This window comes from Haliotis rufescens, unplaced genomic scaffold (assembly GCF_023055435.1).
Source record: "Haliotis rufescens isolate VD_foot unplaced genomic scaffold, xgHalRufe1.0.p SCAF_15, whole genome shotgun sequence".
NCBI classification, from domain to species: Eukaryota; Metazoa; Mollusca; class Gastropoda; order Lepetellida; family Haliotidae; genus Haliotis; species Haliotis rufescens.
In genome coordinates, this window is record NW_025963835.1 from 14,037,490 (window position 1) to 14,056,141 (window position 18,652).

At 42.9% G+C, this 18,652-nt stretch overlaps 1 protein-coding gene across 3 annotated transcripts; it reads right to left on the reverse strand.

Moving 5' to 3' along the window:
* Window positions 1-642: 642 nt before the first annotated feature.
* On the reverse strand, window positions 643-16,315 carry LOC124118065 (zinc transporter ZIP1-like). Of its 3 annotated transcripts, none has more exons than XM_046480118.2 (2): window positions 15,971-16,315; window positions 643-3,645 (listed from the first exon to the last, which is right to left on the reverse strand). In XM_046480118.2, the coding sequence occupies exon 2, from the start codon at window positions 3,623-3,625 to the stop codon at window positions 2,606-2,608; it is 1,020 nt and encodes a 339-aa protein (XP_046336074.1). In that variant the 5' UTR covers window positions 3,626-3,645; window positions 15,971-16,315; the 3' UTR covers window positions 643-2,605. The 3 variants fall into 3 exon arrangements, with proteins under 3 accessions (XP_046336074.1, XP_046336072.1, XP_046336073.1); XM_046480116.2 differs by lacking the exon at window positions 15,971-16,315 and adding an exon at window positions 12,176-12,517; XM_046480117.2 differs by lacking the exon at window positions 15,971-16,315 and adding an exon at window positions 7,749-7,888.
* Window positions 16,316-18,652: the final 2,337 nt, after the last annotated feature.

An 18,652-nucleotide genomic window follows, 5' to 3' on the forward strand; every position in this document is an offset into this window, starting at 1 on the left:
TAACAATGATGAGACAAAAGACCCTGTTGTTAGCCAATGCTTGTCGGGTGCCACGGAGAGCATCCTGTTGGAAGTCAGGTACAGTCTACACCACATGCAGCAGCCAATGCTTGTCGGGTGCCATGGAGAACACCCTGTTGGAAGTCAGGTACAGTCTACACCACATGCAGCAGCCAATGCTTGTCGGGTGCCATGGAGAACACCCTGTTGGAAGTCAGGTACAGTCTACCCCACATGCAGCAGCCAATGCTTGTCGGGTGCCATGGAGAACACCCTGTTGGGAGTCAGGTACAGTCTACCCCACATGCAGCAGCCAATGCTTGTCGGGTGCCATGGAGAACACCCTGTTGGAAGTCAGGTACAGTCTACCCCACATGCAGCAGCCAATGCTTGTCGGGTGCCATGGAGAACACCCTGTTGGGAGTCAGTTACAGTCTACCCCAAATGCAGCAGCCAATGCTTGTCGGGTGCCATGGAGAACACCCTGTTGGGAGTCAGTTACAGTGTACCCCAAATGCAGCAGCCAATGCTTGTCGGGTGCCATGGAGAACACCCCGCCGTAATATTCCTGAAATATTGATGACAACCAGCCATAAAATAACCTTCACTCACTCATGCAAACAAAACAAAGATCACTTAAAATATTATCAAATATTTTTTATTGCTAAGGCTTCATAACATTCAAACATGAAGTAAATACATGTTTATACAGTCAATGCATGACGTGTACCGGAGATTGTACCCTTGGTAATCAATTCCTGTAGGCGGGTCCCAAAATACCTCATGCTTGACGTGTACCGGAGATTGTACCCTTGGTAATCAATCCCCGTAGGCGGGTCCCCAAGTACCCCATGCTTGACGTGTACCGGAGATTGTACCCTTGGTAATCAATCCCCGTAGGCGGGTCCCCAAGTACCCCATGCTTGACGTGTACCGGAGATTGTACCCTTGGTAATCAATCCCTGTAGGCGGGTCCCCAAGTACCCCATGCTTGACGTGTACCGGAGATTGTACCCTTGGTAATCAATCCCCGTAGGCGGGTCCCCAAGTGCCCCATGCTTGACGTGTACCGGAGATTGTACCCTTGGTAATCAATCCCTGTAGGCGGGTCCCCAAGTACCCCATGCATGACGTGTATCGGAGATTGTACCCTTGGTAATCAATCCCTGTAGGCGGGTCCCCAACTACCCCATGCTTGACGGGTACCGGAGATTGTACCCTTGGTAATCAATCCCTGTAGGCGGGTCCCCAAGTACCCCATGCATGACGTGTAGCGGAGATTGTACCCTTGGTAATCAATCCCTGTAGGCGGGTCCCCAAGTACCCCATGCATGACGTGCAGCGGAGATTGTACCCTTGGTAATCAATCCCTGTAGGCGGGTCCCCAAGTACCCCATGCTTGACGGGTACCGGAGATTGTACCCTTGGTAATCAATCCCTGTAGGCGGGTCCCCAAGTACCCCATGCTTGACGTGTACCGGAGATTATACCCTTGGTAATCAATCCCTGTAGGCGGGTCCCCAAGTACCCCATGCATGACGTGTACCGGAGATTGTACCCTTGGTAATCAATCCCTGTAGGCGGGTCCCCAAGTACCCCATGCATGACGTGTAGCGGAGATTGTACCCTTGGTAATCAATCCCTGTAGGCGGGTCCCCAAGTACCCCATGCATGACGTGTACCGGAGATTGTACCCTTGGTAATCAATCCCTGTAGGCGGGTCCCCAACTACCCCATGCTTGACGTGTACCGGAGATTGTACCCTTGGTAATCAATCCCTGTAGGCGGGTCCCCAACTACCCCATGCATGACGTGTACCGGAGATTGTACCCTTGGTAATCAATCCCTGTAGGCGGGTCCCCAACTACCCCATGCATGACGTGTACCGGAGATTGTACCCTTGGTAATCAATCCCCGTAGGCGGGTCCCCAAGTACCCCATGCTTGACGTGTACCGGAGATTGTACCCTTGGTAATCAATCCCTGTAGGCGGGTCCCCAAGTACCCCAAGCATGACGTGTAGCGGAGATTGTACCCTTGGTAATCAATTCCTGTAGGCGGGTCCCCAAGTACCCCATGCTTGACGTGTACCGGAGATTGTACCCTTGGTAATCAATCCCTGTAGGCGGGTCCCCAAGTACCCCATGCATGACGTGTACCGGAGATTGTACCCTTGGTAATCAATCCCTGTAGGCGGGTCCCCAAGTACCCCATGCTTGACGGGTACCGGAGATTATACCCTTGGTAATCAATCCCTGTAGGCGGGTCCCCAAGTACCCCATGCTTGACGTAACAGCCCATGCAGTCCACCTTAACTTATTATTTATGGATCATTGCTCATAATATTAATGACCGGTGTGTCACTTCATGATACGATTATTTACAGACTGCCATCATAAACAGCTTGAATACTGCTGAGCGCGGCGTTTAACAACAAACAAACAATACAGAAACAACACTGAAGCCGTTAATTATTTTTGTCAAGAGGTTACGGATGTCATAAAGATAACCAGTGTCCTGAGTTAATTTTCCAACGTCGCATTGGCCGAACGTCTCAAGACATGAATTATTTGTCTGGTTACCGGAGACACATTATTTCTTTTGTCTCAGTGGTCGTTATCTAGACCCTTCACTCCCGCCATGGCTGCGAAACCTAACGAGGCCACAAACACTTTTAAAATGTCTTTACCATGTCCGAATTCGTCTTTCAAAATTTCAAAACACGTGACATAAAGGAACGTTCCGCACGCAACACCCTGGAGAATCCCCGACGCCATTGATTGTGCGTCAAGGTCAAGGTTGGATGATGTCACAGCTATGCCGATGCTAATTCCGATAGGCGACATCAACGAAAACAGGAACAGGCACCCGAACGGTCTCTTAAAGTATGGCACAAAGGCTCTAAAAAGCTGAAGACCTAGACAAAAGGCAACTAGACTTTTGTGAATCGAGACGGCAATGAAGATCTCCCATACTTGTTTTGTTTCTTCCTGCAGTCCCACTGCTAAACCGTCAAATAGTGTATGGAAGGACAGAGCGATCAGCAGCAGGAAGGCACTGAATCCAGACGCGGCAGAGAGCGACTCCAGGTCGTGGGTGTGTGATATAGATAGTTCCAGTTCACTGGCATGGGACACCGAGGACATGGTGCGACGCCTTCCTTCCATTTTGTCGATGTCACCGATTGCATCTTGTCTATTTTCGTTGCCTAATAACCGCGTCTCCTCCTCAGCGGGTCTCCTGTAGCGTTGACGTTTAGCTTGGTTCGCCGGAAGTGACGTCACGGCCACTCCCGTCATAAATAACATGGCTAACTTTTCTACGGCGGCGATGAGGAAGAAGCCAGCGCCAGTGAGCATCTCAAACACCGGGTAGCTCGTGAAGTTGTAGGCGTGTTCCAGTCCCTGTTCCAAATCCTCCTTGCCCTCGACCAGCAAATGTAGCAAACACGTGCCAAGAAACACGCCCCCCGCGAAGCAATTCAGCAGACTCAGCACCTTTTCCCTTCGAGCAGATGCGTTCGCATCACCTCCCCTTTTAATGATGAAGTAAGGTATTATGCCAAGCAGCAGCGTGATAACGAGGAGAATGGCGATGGCGATGACTTTGGCGATTATGACGTCCATTGTATGTCCACCTTTCAGATCTGCAAGTAAAACAACGATTCCAATCAAAATATATCGATATATCAATATGTGACTATAGCTATCAAGGCGAACAATAACGTTCCCCCTTCCTGTCCCCGTGGGGATTCCTGGGTAGGATAAGTCCCCACACACATGACACAGCAACTTCTTTAAGCTTGTCATACGTGGCGACCATAGAGCGGCCGCGATGTACTTGGAATATTGCTGAGTGTGACCTTTACTACATACAAATCTCGGATCAGCTCACAACAGGAGTGAGTGAGTATGGTTTTACGCCGCCTTAGCAATATTCCAGCAATATCACGGCGGGGGACACCCGAAATGGGCTTCACTCATTGTACATTAATAAAAAAAATTCTCTTACGATTTGAACGTATCTTGAATAATTGTGCATCCTAGAATATATCGGACGATGTGACATAAGCGTTTCAAGCAGCCCGCGAGTCATCACCCGTAAGTAAATAAATACTATCCTGTTATCCAAACAACTATTGACATACAGTGTTCCCCCGACAAGCTCACATTATGCACGACGCATACCTTGGTAGTAGGTAGGACTGGGACGAGTCCAAATTTACTACCCGGGTACTCGACACCCTGTTACCCGACCCTACCCGGGTACCCGCTGTAGGCCTTAAGAGTTGGGTACAAAATGTCCGAATGGGAATTGTTTTACCGCAGCCGTGGCAAAAACTATTTAGATACACGTATAAAACAATCTGATCATGTATAATCTGCAGTTGATAGATGCTTTATCCTTACTTGAACATATAAACGTGCTTGCATAGTGAGAACGAAATGTGAACATTAGCTATACTTGTAGTGTAACCATTGAGTTTTATTGTTAATGAGAGGGACCATTACCGCTCATTGTAAGTGTCGTGAGATACTGTTCAAAGCGGATGTAAACCAGTCATTAACTCACTAATTTCAGCGTGTTTAATATACATTAATATATATTTGGAGTGAGCCTCGCCCCCTGACTCGTCAATTATTCACGAGTGTTCATACGCGGAAACTGGGTCAACGTTCGACTCCCTTTGATCATTGAGCCCGACCAACACAAATGTGTTTCATGTAATAATTTACTGTTAGGAATATTTTAACAAATATTTTCATAATAATTTACGCATTTAGTATGTACACACATATCATTTAACAGGTGTGAGACCAAGATATGGTTTCTTTTCAATATTTGTTTACATCTATCTAACTATAACTCACATCATAGATTTTAACTCATTGTGCACGACTAACACAAACATGTTTAGTGTAATAATTTACACTTAGGAATGTTTTAAAATATATTTTCCTTATTATTTACGTATTTCGTATGTAGACATATCACTATATTATGCGAGTTAAATAGATAAGGTTTCTTTTAAAAGTTTGTTAACATCTTTCTCCAACTATTACTCATGCCCATGTAATTTTCTCAAACCAACAACAAGCAGACCAGTGCGCAGGGCGCCGCGCAATAATCTCCAAGTACCCACACTTTGATTGCATAGAGCCCAAGAAAGTATGACAAATTACACACAACACAGGGATGAGTGATGTGGTATGGTAGTGAGTGTGTTCAAAGATCGATTGTGTGTGGACAAGTAAGGCTTAGTTAGACACAAATTTGATTTTTTTATATGCACTTGGTACACGTTTTTAATAAAAAGTTGCACTGGTGCATGGTTTATATAGCAAAAGAAGAAGAAGAATCATTTCAGTCCGCGCGCCTGACCAGGCATGGGTTGCTGAAGACCTATTCCAAACCGGATCTTCACGGGTTCATAGGTGAAGTGAGGTGAGGTGAAATGGGGTTAAATGCCACGTTCAAGATTATTGCGCTTTTATATAGCGTGCGTGTGTGTGCGCATGCGTGCGTGTGTGTGGCTGCTTGTATACATGCCTCAGTTAAAATTGAGTACCCCACTCAGACACAGTATACTGACTCCGAGTCAACCAGTCCTTGTTTTAGCCCCTCTATATGCCAAGCCCCGGGCAGGGTAACAACAAGAACCATCTTTTAACATATTTTGGTATGGCGCGGCCGGGAATCGAATTCCGAACGGACGCTCCACCACCAGATCACAGAGGCGGTCATACATAATTGGACTCCATTCCCATTTCCTATTTCAATCCACGTGCACTTCAAAATGTAAATCTCGCTAATTCCAAACATTCTGATGACACATTAACAGCGTCCGTTCGCGCTTGTTAAAACTGTTCATGCGGCTTCGAGATTCCAACAATCTCATTAAAATAAGATCTTAGTTTTCGCTACCGCTGAACAAAGGTCCGAGGACATCCCATTACGGGTCAAGTCAGACCGACCTTGCGCGAACTTTGACCGACCATTGAAATGACTGACAAAAAGTCGACATTAGCCAAATAGAAGGCAGCTTTCTCGTGCTTTACGACACTAATTTCAAATTGGCGACTACGCTTGGAAACATTTTGACAAATTCTCGAGAAAAAAAATTGAAACCTGAATAAAAGAAATTCTGGAATGGCTAATAGATGGTCTAGATTGTATGGATTCAGTCGTTTAGCCCGTAACTATCGTTCGGAATACCCTGTGTTAAGGTGTTCGAGGTTGCATGATTAGAAATCACACTCCGACTGTCACTTTCATGATCTGGTAAGCGACTCTCTGATTGGTCGGATGAAAGGTCGTTCTGACGTGACCCCTAATGGGATGTCCTCGGATCTTTGTTCGGCAGTAGCGAGAACAAGATCTGATTTTAATGAGATAGAGATTGCAACTTCGTGATTAAGGTACAAAGATCACAGTTTGGACTTGGAGCAAGGTTCGAGATAGCGCCTTGCCCTTTATCTAGAATCTAAGATAATCAGACATCTATATATAATGAGGCGGTCGGTACAGTAGAATAGGTTCAAGGTGTCGGTATGTGATAACGTTGTTCGACTGTATAACGACTTGCTTCCAAGATTAATTTTGAATTTTCATATGACCATCCATATATTTTTGTTACTTCCTATCATTTATCAACAATACGTTTTCTTAAAAAAGTACTCTGTGTTTGTTTCGTTCTTTCTACGGTAGTTCGCTGTTGCAATGGTTCATGCCGTTTCATACGGTGATATTTGATTCTACGTTTCATGCCTTTTATTCTTGGCCAGGTTGTCTTTTTAACTTGGTCTGTTTTTTCAAGTCAAGAGATATTATTTCCATTAAAAAATACATGATCTATTCGTTTGTTTGATTGTTGTTTAATGCCACACTCGGCAATATTCCAGCTATATGACGGCAGTCTGTAAATAATCGAGTCTGGACCAGACAATCCAGTGAATGACATCATGAGCATCGATCCACGCAATTGTGATACTATGGCATTAATCAAACCAAGTCAGCGAGCCTGACACCCCGATCCCGTTAGTCGCGTCTTACGACAAGCATAGTCATCTTTTACGACAAGCATGGGATGCTGAAGACCTGTTCTACCCCGGATCTGCACGAATCACATGATCTATTCACGAGGTTGAGTTGAACAAAGTCAAATTCTTCAGAACATATTTCATATCTAAGCCGGAAGTAATCACACGACAAACCTAGCGAACAAAACGGAACAGTACCCAGCCGTATTAAACTATCATACAACAAAGATTCGTCATAACAAGTTGTACTTTACACCAATCCTCTCCTTCCATTGATCCCACTTCCGTCCTCTACATATGACATCATATGGCGGAGAATATTTGATGTCCGCATCAATGTCTGCCTGCATATTCTCGCGATACTTGGTTGATCCATGTCATCGTATCCCTATTGCATTGATCGATGCTCAAGATGCCAATCACTGGATTGTCCTGTCCAGACTCGATTATTTACAGGCCGCTGTCAAATAGCGGGAAGATTGCTGAGTGCGGCGTTAACAACTGTTAGAACAGGGTTTAGATATCGACAGAAACTATCTCAGTTGGTACGTCACATGAAAATTGTCGATCCTGAAAAAGAAACCACCTGTCCTATGTTTCACATTTCCCAAGCATCGTCGTCCATGCTTCACGTTACATATGCAGGTGTCGTCATATCGTAGACACAAGTTTCAAAGCAAACATAAGTTTAAGGCATAAAACAACCTACCTAATGACCTCTTTCTTCCGCTGAAAGTATGACCAAGAGGGTATTAAAGCTGGATTAGGCCTTCACATCTTGGACATTAAGATAACCATTACACGCCAGCACAAGTCCGCCTCGCTCGGGCCGCTCGCTTCTATCGAGTTTCAGTGAAATAATGGTGGTCACATGACTTGACATGTGAATCAAGATGGCGGGGTTAAGTGATGGCGACCTTGTGTAATCATTTCGTAACGAACACGTGCTATTCCGGGACAGGTTGATGCCTGCCCATGAAGACTCAACTGGCCTATGCCTCTATGTTCTCCATTTTTAGAGGAGATACGGTTTTTTTTAAATGTGTAGGAGCCTATTTATATATATAATATAAAATTCAAATCCAACATTAGCCAGAATCTAGCCTCTCCATTAGAGTTCTCGTCGCCATAATCCTCACACATATGACGTTTAATTTCACTCTCATTAGTGTAGTACTGTTATAGTGCAAACCATTTAAATACTTTTATTTAAAATAGTGCAAACCATTTCAATACTTTTATTTAACATTTCATTTATCTAAATACCTAACTGGTTCAACATGTTTCCAAGTGCACCGAAATTTCTATGCCCTTTGTATGTTTAATAAATTCAGCAAACATTCGACGTATCCCCTCTTATCATAAGCCCCTCCGGGCAGGACCCTTAATCTCCAGGGCTATCTATAAATTTCAATTAACACCTCCTAACGTCGCCGGATCTTACGTCTATACATACACGTGGGACAATGACCTTGCCACACGTTACGTAATACCTCGCTCTACAAAACCCGACTGACATGGTCAGTCAGGGAGACAGCCTAGAGAGACAGCCAGAAGGTAAGTGACAGAACGGTTCTCCCACCCGGGAACATTGGCCACTAGGTCCCGGTGTGCGTTCTGTCACGTTACTATCAACATGTACCTTTTCGACTCATTTCCAACCATCAACAATAAATATGGCTGCTTTCGTCTAAACTTCACCCCTGAGTTTTGTCTTCCGTCTCCACCCTGAGCTACCATCGAAGGGCCGAAACTAACGCCCTTGGACAGTACCATTCCTGGAAACAGTGAAATGGAAGACAATTGAAGGTTGTCCCTGTTTTCTATGAATCTTTAAGTGATATTTTAGAAGCTGGAGTCTCACTGACAACAGAGATGGGTTGATTTTTAACTTCCTTATTATATTTAAATGAGACGTTTTAGAGAAGCGCTAGCAACTTTATTAAGCACGTGATCAACAACTGAAAATTAACAACAAAAACTGTCATCATTTGTCAATCTGTTCATCGTTTTTTTCAATCTGTTTGAGAGTGTAATTATAGCCTCGAAATAAATGCTAGATAGGTAGCTTGGGTTGTATACTCCCCAGGGAAATGAGAATGAAAATCGAGTGCACGCTGATCTGTTAACCGGGGTAATAAATATGCAGCGCCCAAAGCATTTACTGGAATGGAATCTGGCGCATTATTACTTGACATTATTATTATGGTAAGAGTTCCACATACCTAAAACAATTGTCAACTCGTTGCGTAATGGTTCACATATATTTCCACATATATTATATATATTTCAGATGCAATTTAAAGCACATCGGGACGTGCGGAATTATACTTTATGATTGAACACATTTAACTGTGTCTTGGGTATATTTTTAGATGCAAGACATATAGGTAAAATCAAAAAAATATTTCTGAAGGATTCTTTGACGAAGAACTTAAATCATACGCGCATTTTGATTGGTTTGTCGTATTTTCGCATACAACATTCATCGATAGTGGGGTGAGTCTTCTGGGTCACACGAGAAGACATGGGAATCAAGATGGCGGAGTTGGAGTTTAAATATTGCAATGTGAAACGAGGTGGCGACATCATGCCATTATTTCGTGACCACTTCGTGCTATTCCGGGACAGGCCGAAGGAACCTTTTTGGAGGTCACGGGAGTGAGTAAGTGAGTCACGGAAAGGAGTGAGTGGTTTGCGCAATATATTTCTTTAAAACTCTATTTATCCAAAAGTGTTAGCCCTTTCATCCTCAGCGCTATCTATAAATTTCAATTAACATCTCGCTACGTTACCGGATCTTACAAATGTACATGTACGCGGGTCATTGACCTTGCACCACGCTAGTGTTACTTCTGGGTGATTGTTACTTCTGGGTGATTGTTACTTCTTGGTGATTGTTACTTCTAGGTGATTGTTGCTTCTGGGTGATTGTTACTTCTAGGTGATTGTTACTTCTAGGTGATTGTTACTTCTGGGTGATTGTTACTTCTAGGTGATTGTTACTTCTAGGTGATTGTTACTTCTTGGTGATTGGTACTTCTAGGTGATTGTTACTTCTGGGTGATTGGTACTTCCTGGTGACTGGTACTTCTTGGTGCGTCGCTGGCCTATGGCTGTTACTTATTGGGTGGGTCACCGTCACATAAAAACTGACGCTAGGGGGTCGGTATACATAAGTATTAAGTTTCAGTGTAAGTCGAGTCTTTATACACGGAGAGTGGTAGGCGTCGACCGAGGGTATGACCTGGGGTCCCGAGTACCGTGTGCCGACCGCCACCCCGGCCATATCTCTTATCATACCAGTAACATACAGTTTTATACATATCAATATGCATTTACAGAAGTACGTACTACATTCTGATTGGACAATATAACCAATGACTATTATAAAATTTCATTTTAATGGACATGAATAAGTTGACTTTACTTTCAAAGAGTGTTTTTCAGCATTACAAATGACACATCTTTTGATAAATTATACATACATGTGGATTTTCATATTGTTGTGGTGTGTTTATTTCAAGAGGAGTGTGTCATTTCGGCATAGCTTTCAGTTCCTCGCTATTGTCAAAGAAAACGACGAGAGCCCGTGACCTAAGGCTCATAAATATTCATACACGTGAGACAGTTATACACGACCGGTTTATACATAATTCAAATCCAACATTAGCCAGAATCTAGCCTCTCCATTAGAGTTGTCGTCGCCATGAGACTCACACATGCGACGTTTAATTTCACTCACTCACTAGTGTAGTGCCATTCCTGGAAACAGTGAAATGGTAGACAATTGAAGGCTGTCCCTGTTGTTCTACGAATCTTTACGTGATATTTTAGAAGTTGGAGTCTCAGTGACAACAGAGTGAGTGAGTGAAGTTTTACGCCGCATTTAGCAATATTGCAGCAATATCACGGCGGGAGACACCAGGAATGGGTTTCGCACATTGTACCCATTTCGGGAATCGAACCCGTGTCTTCGGCGTGACGAGCGAACGCTTTAACCACCAGGCTACCCGACCGCCCTCACTGACAACAGAGGTGGGTTGATTTTTAACTTCCTTATTGTATTTAAATGAGACGTTTTAGAGAGCGCTAGCAAACTTTATCAAGTACGTGATCAACAACTGAAAATTAACAACAAAAACTGTCATCAGTTGTCAATCCGTTCATCGTTTTTGTCAATCTGTTTGAGAGTGTAATTATAGCCTTGAAATAAAGGCTAGATAGGTAGCGTGGGTTGTATACTCCCTAGGGAGTTGAGAATGCATATCGAGTGCACACTGATCTATTAACCGGGGTAATAAAAATGCAGCGCCCTGAGCATTCACTTGAATGGAATCTGGCATTAAATTGACATTATTATTATTATTGTCATCATCAGTAGTAGTAGTAAAAGTTGAAGTAGTAGTAATAGCTGGAATATTGACGAGTGCGGCGTAAAACAACAATCAATCACGCACCTCACGCCATGGCATGATTATCGCGTTGTTTAGACAAGAACATGTTATAGATATCGATAGAAACTATCTCAGTTGGTACGTCACGTGAAAATTGTCGGTCCTGAAAAAGAAACCACCTGTCCTATGTTTCACATTTCCCAAGCATCGTCGTCCATGCTTCACGTTACATATGCAGGTGTCGTCATATCGTAGACACAAGTTTCAAAACAAACATAAATTTAAGCCATAAAAGAACCTACCGAATGACCTCTTTCTTCCGCTGAAAGTATTACCAAGAGTATATCAAAGTTTGATTAGACCTTCACAATTAGACCGCAAGTCCGCCTCGCCCCGGCCGCTCGCTTCTATCGAGTTTAAGTGAACTAATGGTGGTCACATGACTTGACATGTGAATCAAGATGGCGGGGGTCAATTTATTGCAATGTGAATCATGGTGGCGACCTAGCTTGTGTAATCAGTTCGTATCCGACTCGTGCTATTCCGGGACAGGTCGAAGGACACTTTAGATAGGTCACGGAAAGGGGTGAGTGAGACCAAGGGACCTTTTTGTAGGGTACGTGACCCCCTGCCTCTAAGTAAAAGGTTTGAGCGGCACAATCGACGTATATAAGTTAAGAGGGGGATACGCGCGGACGTCTTTCCAATAAACATAAGTTTAAGCCATAAAACAACCTACCTAATGACCTCTTCCTTCCGCTGAATGTATGACCAAGAGTAGATAAAAGCTTGATAAGGCCTTCACATGTTGGACATTGAGACAACCATTACACGCCAGCACAAGTGAACTAATGTTGGTCATATGACTTGATATGTGAATCAAGACGGCGGGGTTAGTTTTGGTCAGACGACATTCGTGACCAATTCGTGTTATCTGGGGACAAACCGAATAGCAACTCGTGGCCCTCTCATGGCCATTTTTGCGACCGGGTTCCGTCTTAGCGCAAACGGGCATACCTAAAACAATTGACAACTCGTTGCGTAATGGTTCACATATATTTCCACATATATTATGTATATTTCAGATGCAATTTAAAGCACATCGGGGCGTGCGGAATTATACTATATGATTGAACACATTTAACCTGTCTTTGGTATATTTTTAGATGCAAGACATATGTAAAAAAATTATTTCCGAAGGATTCTTTGACGAAGAACTTAAATCATACGCGCATTTTGATTGGTTTGTCGTATTTTCGCATACAACTTTCATCGATAGTTGGACGAGTCTTCTGGGTCACACGAGAAGACATGTGAATCAAGATGGCGGAGTTGGAGTTAAAATATTGCAATGTGAAACGAGGTGGCAACGTTATGCCATCATTTCGTGACCACTTCGTGCTATTCCGGGACAGGCCGATGGAACGTTTTTGGTGGTCACGGGAGTGAGTAAGTGAGTCACGGAAAGGAGTGAGTGGTTTGCGCAATATATTTCTTTAAAACTCTATTTATCCAAAATTGTTAGCCCTTTAATCCTCAGCGCTATCTATAAATTTCCATTAACACCTCGCTACGTCACCGGATCTTACAAATGTACATGTACGCGGGTCATTGACCTTGCACCACGCTAGTGTTACTTCTGGGTGATTGTTACTTCTGGGTGATTGTTACTTCTTGGTGATTGTTACTTCTGGGTGATTGTTACTTCTAGGTGATTGTTACTTCTAGGTGATTGTTACTTCTAGGTGATTGTTACTTCTGGGTGATTGGTGCTTCTGGGTGATTGTTACTTCTTGGTGATTGTTACTTCTTGGTGATTGTTACTTCTAGGTGATTGTTACTTCTGGGTGATTGTTACTTCTTGGGGATTGGTACTTCTTGGTGATTGGTACTTCTTGGTGATTGATACTTCTGGGCAACTGGTACTTCTTGGTGATTGTTACTTCTGGGTGATTGCTACTTCTAGGTGACTGATACTTCTTGGTGATTGTTACTTCTTAGTGATTGTTACTTCTGAGTGATTGTTACTTTTTGGTGATTGTTACTTCTAGGTGATTGTTGATTCTGGGTGATTGTTTCTTCTAGGTGATTGTTACTTCTAGGTGATTGTTACTTCTAGGTGATTGTTACTTCTGGGTGATTGTTACTTCTAGGTGATTGTTACTTCTAGGTGATTGTTACTTCTGGGTGATTGTTACTTCTAGGTGATTGTTACTTCTAGGTGATTGTTACTTCTGGGTGATTGGTACTTCTAGGTGATTGTTACTTCTAGGTGATTGTTACTTCTAGGTGATTGTTACTTCTGGGTGATTGTTACTTCTAGGTGATTGTTACTTCTAGGTGATTGTTACTTCTGGGTGATTGTTACTTCTAGGTGATTGTTACTTCTAGGTGATTGTTACTTCTGGGTGATTGTTACTTCTAGGTGATTGTTACTTCTAGGTGATTGGTACTTCTAGGTGATTGGTACTTCTGGGTGATTGGTACTTCCTGGTGACTGGTACTTCTTGGTGCGTCGCTGGCCTATGGCTGTTACTTATTGGGTGGGTCACCGTCACATAAAAACTGACGCTAGGGGGTCGGTATACATAAGTATTAAGTTTCAGTGTAAGTCGAGTCTTTATACACGGAGAGTGGTAGGCGTCGACCGAGGGTGTGACCTGGGGTCCCGAGTACCGTGTGCCGACCTCCACCCCGGCCATATCTCTTATCATACCAGTAACATACAGTTTTATACATATCAATATGCATTTACAGAAGTACGTACTACATTCTGATTGGACAATATAACCAATGACTATTATAAAATTTCATTTTAATGGACATGAATAAGTTGACTTTACTTTCAAAGAGTGTTTTTCAGCATTACAAATGACACATCTTTTGATAAATTATACATACATGTGGATTTTCATATTGTTGTGGTGTGTTTATTTCAAGAGGAGTGTGTCATTTCGGCATAGCTTTCAGTTCCTCGCTATTGTCAAAGAAAACGACGAGAGCCCGTGACCTAAGGCTCATAAATATTCATACACGTGAGACAGTTATACACGACCGGTTTATACATAATTCAAATCCAACATTAGCCAGAATCTAGCTTCTCCATTAGAGTTGTCGTCGCCATGAGACTCACACATGCGACGTTTAATTTCACTCACTCACTAGTGTAGTGCCATTCCTGGAAACAGTGAAATGGTAGACAATTGAAGGCTGTCCCTGTTGTTCTACGAATCTTTACGTGATATTTTAGAAGTTGGAGTCTCAGTGACAACAGAGTGAGTGAGTGAAGTTTTACGCCGCATTAAGCAATATTGCAGCAATATCACGGCGGGAGACACCAGGAATGGGCTTCGCACATTGTACCCATTTCGGGAATCGAACCCGTGTCTTCGGCGTGACGAGCGAACGCTTTAAGCACTAGGCTACCCTACCGCCCTCACTGACAACAGAGGTGGGTTGATTTTTAACTTTCTTTTGTATTTAAATGAGACGTTTTAGAGAGCGCTAGCAAACTTTATCAAGTACGTGATCAACAACTGAAAATTAACAACAAAAACTGTCATCAGTTGTCAATCTGTTCATCGTTTTTGTCAATCTGTTTGAGAGTGTAATTATAGCCTTGAAATAAAGGCTAGATAGGTAGCGTGGGTTGTATACTCCCTAGGGAGTTGAGAATGAAAATCGAGTGCACACTGATCTATTAACCGGGGTAATAAATATGCAGCGCCCTGAGCATTCACTTGAACGGAATTGACATTATTATCATCAGTAGAAGTAGATGTGATAGTAGTTGTAGTTGTAGTAGTAGTGGAATAGCTGGAATATTGACGACTGTGGCGTAAAACAACAATCAATCACGCACCTCACGCCATGGCATAATTATCGCGTTGTTTAGACAAGAACATGTTATAGATATCGATAGAAACTATCTCAGTTGGTACGTCACATGAAAATTGTCGATCCTGAAAAAGAAACCACCTGTCCTATGTTTCACATTTCCCAAGCATCGTCGTCCATGCTTCACGTTACATATGCAGGTGTCGTCATATCGTAGACACAAGTTTCAAAACAAACATAAATTTAAGCCATAAGAGAACCTACCGAATGACCTCTTTCTTCCGCTGAAAGTATTACCAAGAGTATATCAAAGCTTGATTAGACCTTCACAATTACACCGCAAGTCCGCCTCGCCTCGGCCGCTCGCTTCTATCGAGTTTAAGCGAAATAATGGTGGTCACATGACTTGACATGTGAATCAAGATGGCGGGGGCCAAGTTATTGTAATGTGAAACAGAGAGGCGACCTAGCTTGTGTAATCAGTTCGTATCCGACTCGTGCTATTCCGGGACAGGCCGAAGGAAACTTTAGTAGGTCACGGAAAGGGGTGAGTGAGACGAAGGGACCTTTTTGTAGGGTACGTGACTCCCTGCCCCTAAAAGGTTTGAGCGGCACAATCGACGTATATAAGTTTAAGAGGGGGATACGGGCGGAAGTCTTTCCAATAAACATATGTTTAAGCCATAAAACAACCTACCTAATGACCTCTTCCTTCCGCTGAATGTATGACCAAGAGTATATAAAAGCTTGATAAGGCCTTCACATGTTGGACATTGAGACAACCATTACACGCCAGCACACGTCCGCCTCGCACGGGCCGCTCGCTTCTTTCGAGTGTCAGTGAAATCATGGTGGTCACACGAGAAGACATGTGAATCAAGATGGCGGAGTTGGAGTTAAAATATTGCAATGTGAAACGAGATGGCGACGTTATGCCATCATTTCGTGACCACTTCGTGCTATTCCGGGACAGGCCGAAGAAACGTTTTTGTGGGTCACGGGAGTGAGTAAGTGAGTCACGGGAAGGAGTGAGTGGTTTGCGCAATAAAAACTCTATTTATCCAAAATTGTTAACCCTTTCATCCTCAGCGCTATCTATAAATTTCAATTAACATTTCGCTACGTCACCGGATCTTACAAATGTACATGTACGCGGGTCATTGACCTTGCACCACGCTAGTGTTACTTCTGGGTGATTGTTACTTCTTGGTGATTGTTACTTCTTGGTGATTGTTACTTCTGGGTGATTGTTACTTCTTGGTGATTGTTACTTCTAGGTGATTGTTACTTCTGGGTGATTGTTACTTCTGGTTGATTGTTACTGTTGGTTCATTGTTACTTCTGGGTGATTGTTACTTCTGGGTGAGTGTTACTTCTTGGTGATTGTTACTTCTTGGTGATTGTTACTTCTGGGTGATTGTTACTTCTGGGTGATTGTTACTGTTGGTTCATTGTTACTTCTTGGTGATTGTTACTTCTTGGTGATTGTTACTTCTAGGTGACTGATACTTCTGGGTGATTGTTACTCCTTGGTGATTGTTACTTCTGGGTGATTGTTACAGTTGGTTCATTGTTACTTCTTGGTGATTGTTACTTCTGAGTAATTGTTACTTCTAGTTGATTGAACTTCTGGGTGATTGTTACTTCTAGGTGATTATTACATCTGGGTGATTGTTACTTCTGGGTGATTGCTACTTCTATGTGGTTGTTACTTCTGGGTGCGTCGCTGGCCTATGGTTGTTACTTATTGAGTGGGTCACCGTCACTACCTAACTGACGCTTGGGGACCGTCACACATAAGTATTAAGTCTAAGTGTAAGTCGAGTCTTTATACACGGGGAGTGGTAGGCGTCGACCGAGGGTGTGACCTGGGGTCCCGAGTCCCGTGTGCCGACCTCCACCCCGGCCATATCTCTTATCATATCGGGTACAAACATACAAATTTTATACATAATAATGATGCATTTACAGAAGTACGTACTACATTCTGATTGGGTAATATAACCAATGACTATTATAAAATTTCATTTTAATGGACACGAATAAGTTGACTTCACCTGAATGACATTTATTGCTCATCTATCTACAGTGAAGCTAAGACTGGACATGCATGATAGTTGACATGAAGCTTAGAGCGTCAGTCAGCCATCTTTGATTACAAAGGACGGACAGGTCAACATGTGACCCTTTATCCTCTTATAGTACTGTTATTGTGTGACGTCAGTGCGCCAACTGTGCTCGAAGATAAGGTTTAACTTTAATAATTTAACTTCTAACTGTATGTTTCTTTATGCTCATAAGGTACGGAAACCGATGCACATTGTAAATATAAATATACATGAAAAGTAGCTGTATGACACTACATACCAAACCTGATCGACCGACCTGTGGTCTGCAAGCGGGCGGATTGTCGGGGGTCCTCCCAATGTATCTACAGTAAAACCAAGATACGGTCTGATGCTCAGAAAGTAATGCACGAGTGAACATGACTGTTACTTGTTTCACCTTTGAAATGTTTGTTTGTTTGTTTGTTATTTAACGCCGCACTCAGCAATATTCCAGCTATATGACGACCACCTGTAAAATGAAATAAACTTGTCCATATTGAAAGAAACAATGATGGAGGAGACAAAGAATGAAAGAAGTTGCAATCCATAAAAAGGTGTCATGTCTTCATATTCTCCCAACTTATAAATGCCTTTAAATGACTATATATCACCAGACAAAGTTAAATACTAGAACAGTGGGAATTAAGACTATTGTTTGTTCCAGACTAGACTTACCCCAGTCTGCCGTCATACAAAATTAATCATCTGCGCATAAATTACATAGAAATATATAAATGAAAAAGGCATAGAAAGGAAAGGAAAACATAATAAGCACACTTAAATTAAACACAAAATGAAATTCGCAAAAATGTTCTTAGAATATATTGACTGAAACTTGACGTTACCAGGATTTTGTAAAGGGGGGTACGTTGGGGGGAGGGCGGGGGGTTTGAATTATTTAATGTTTGTAGATGAATACGAATAATGAGTGTGTACGATATAATACTATGTGATTTGCAATGGTGCTGTTTCAAACCCTCTGACCCCCACCCCTCCCCTCTGGTCCGCCCCTACGTAAGCCTGAATGTATGCCCATTGTACTCAAAACTCTGTTCACCACGTGAAGTAGGAATATATCAAGTCTAATGTGGAGCTGTGCATTTACACTTTGCAGTGACACTTACTTGGGAGGGCACTTGTTTGTTTGTTTGTTTGTTGTTTACCGCCGCACTCAGCAATATTCCAGCTATATGACGGCGGTCTGTAAATAATCGAGTCTTGACAAGACAATCCAGTGATTGATATCATGAGCATCGATCTACGCAATTGGG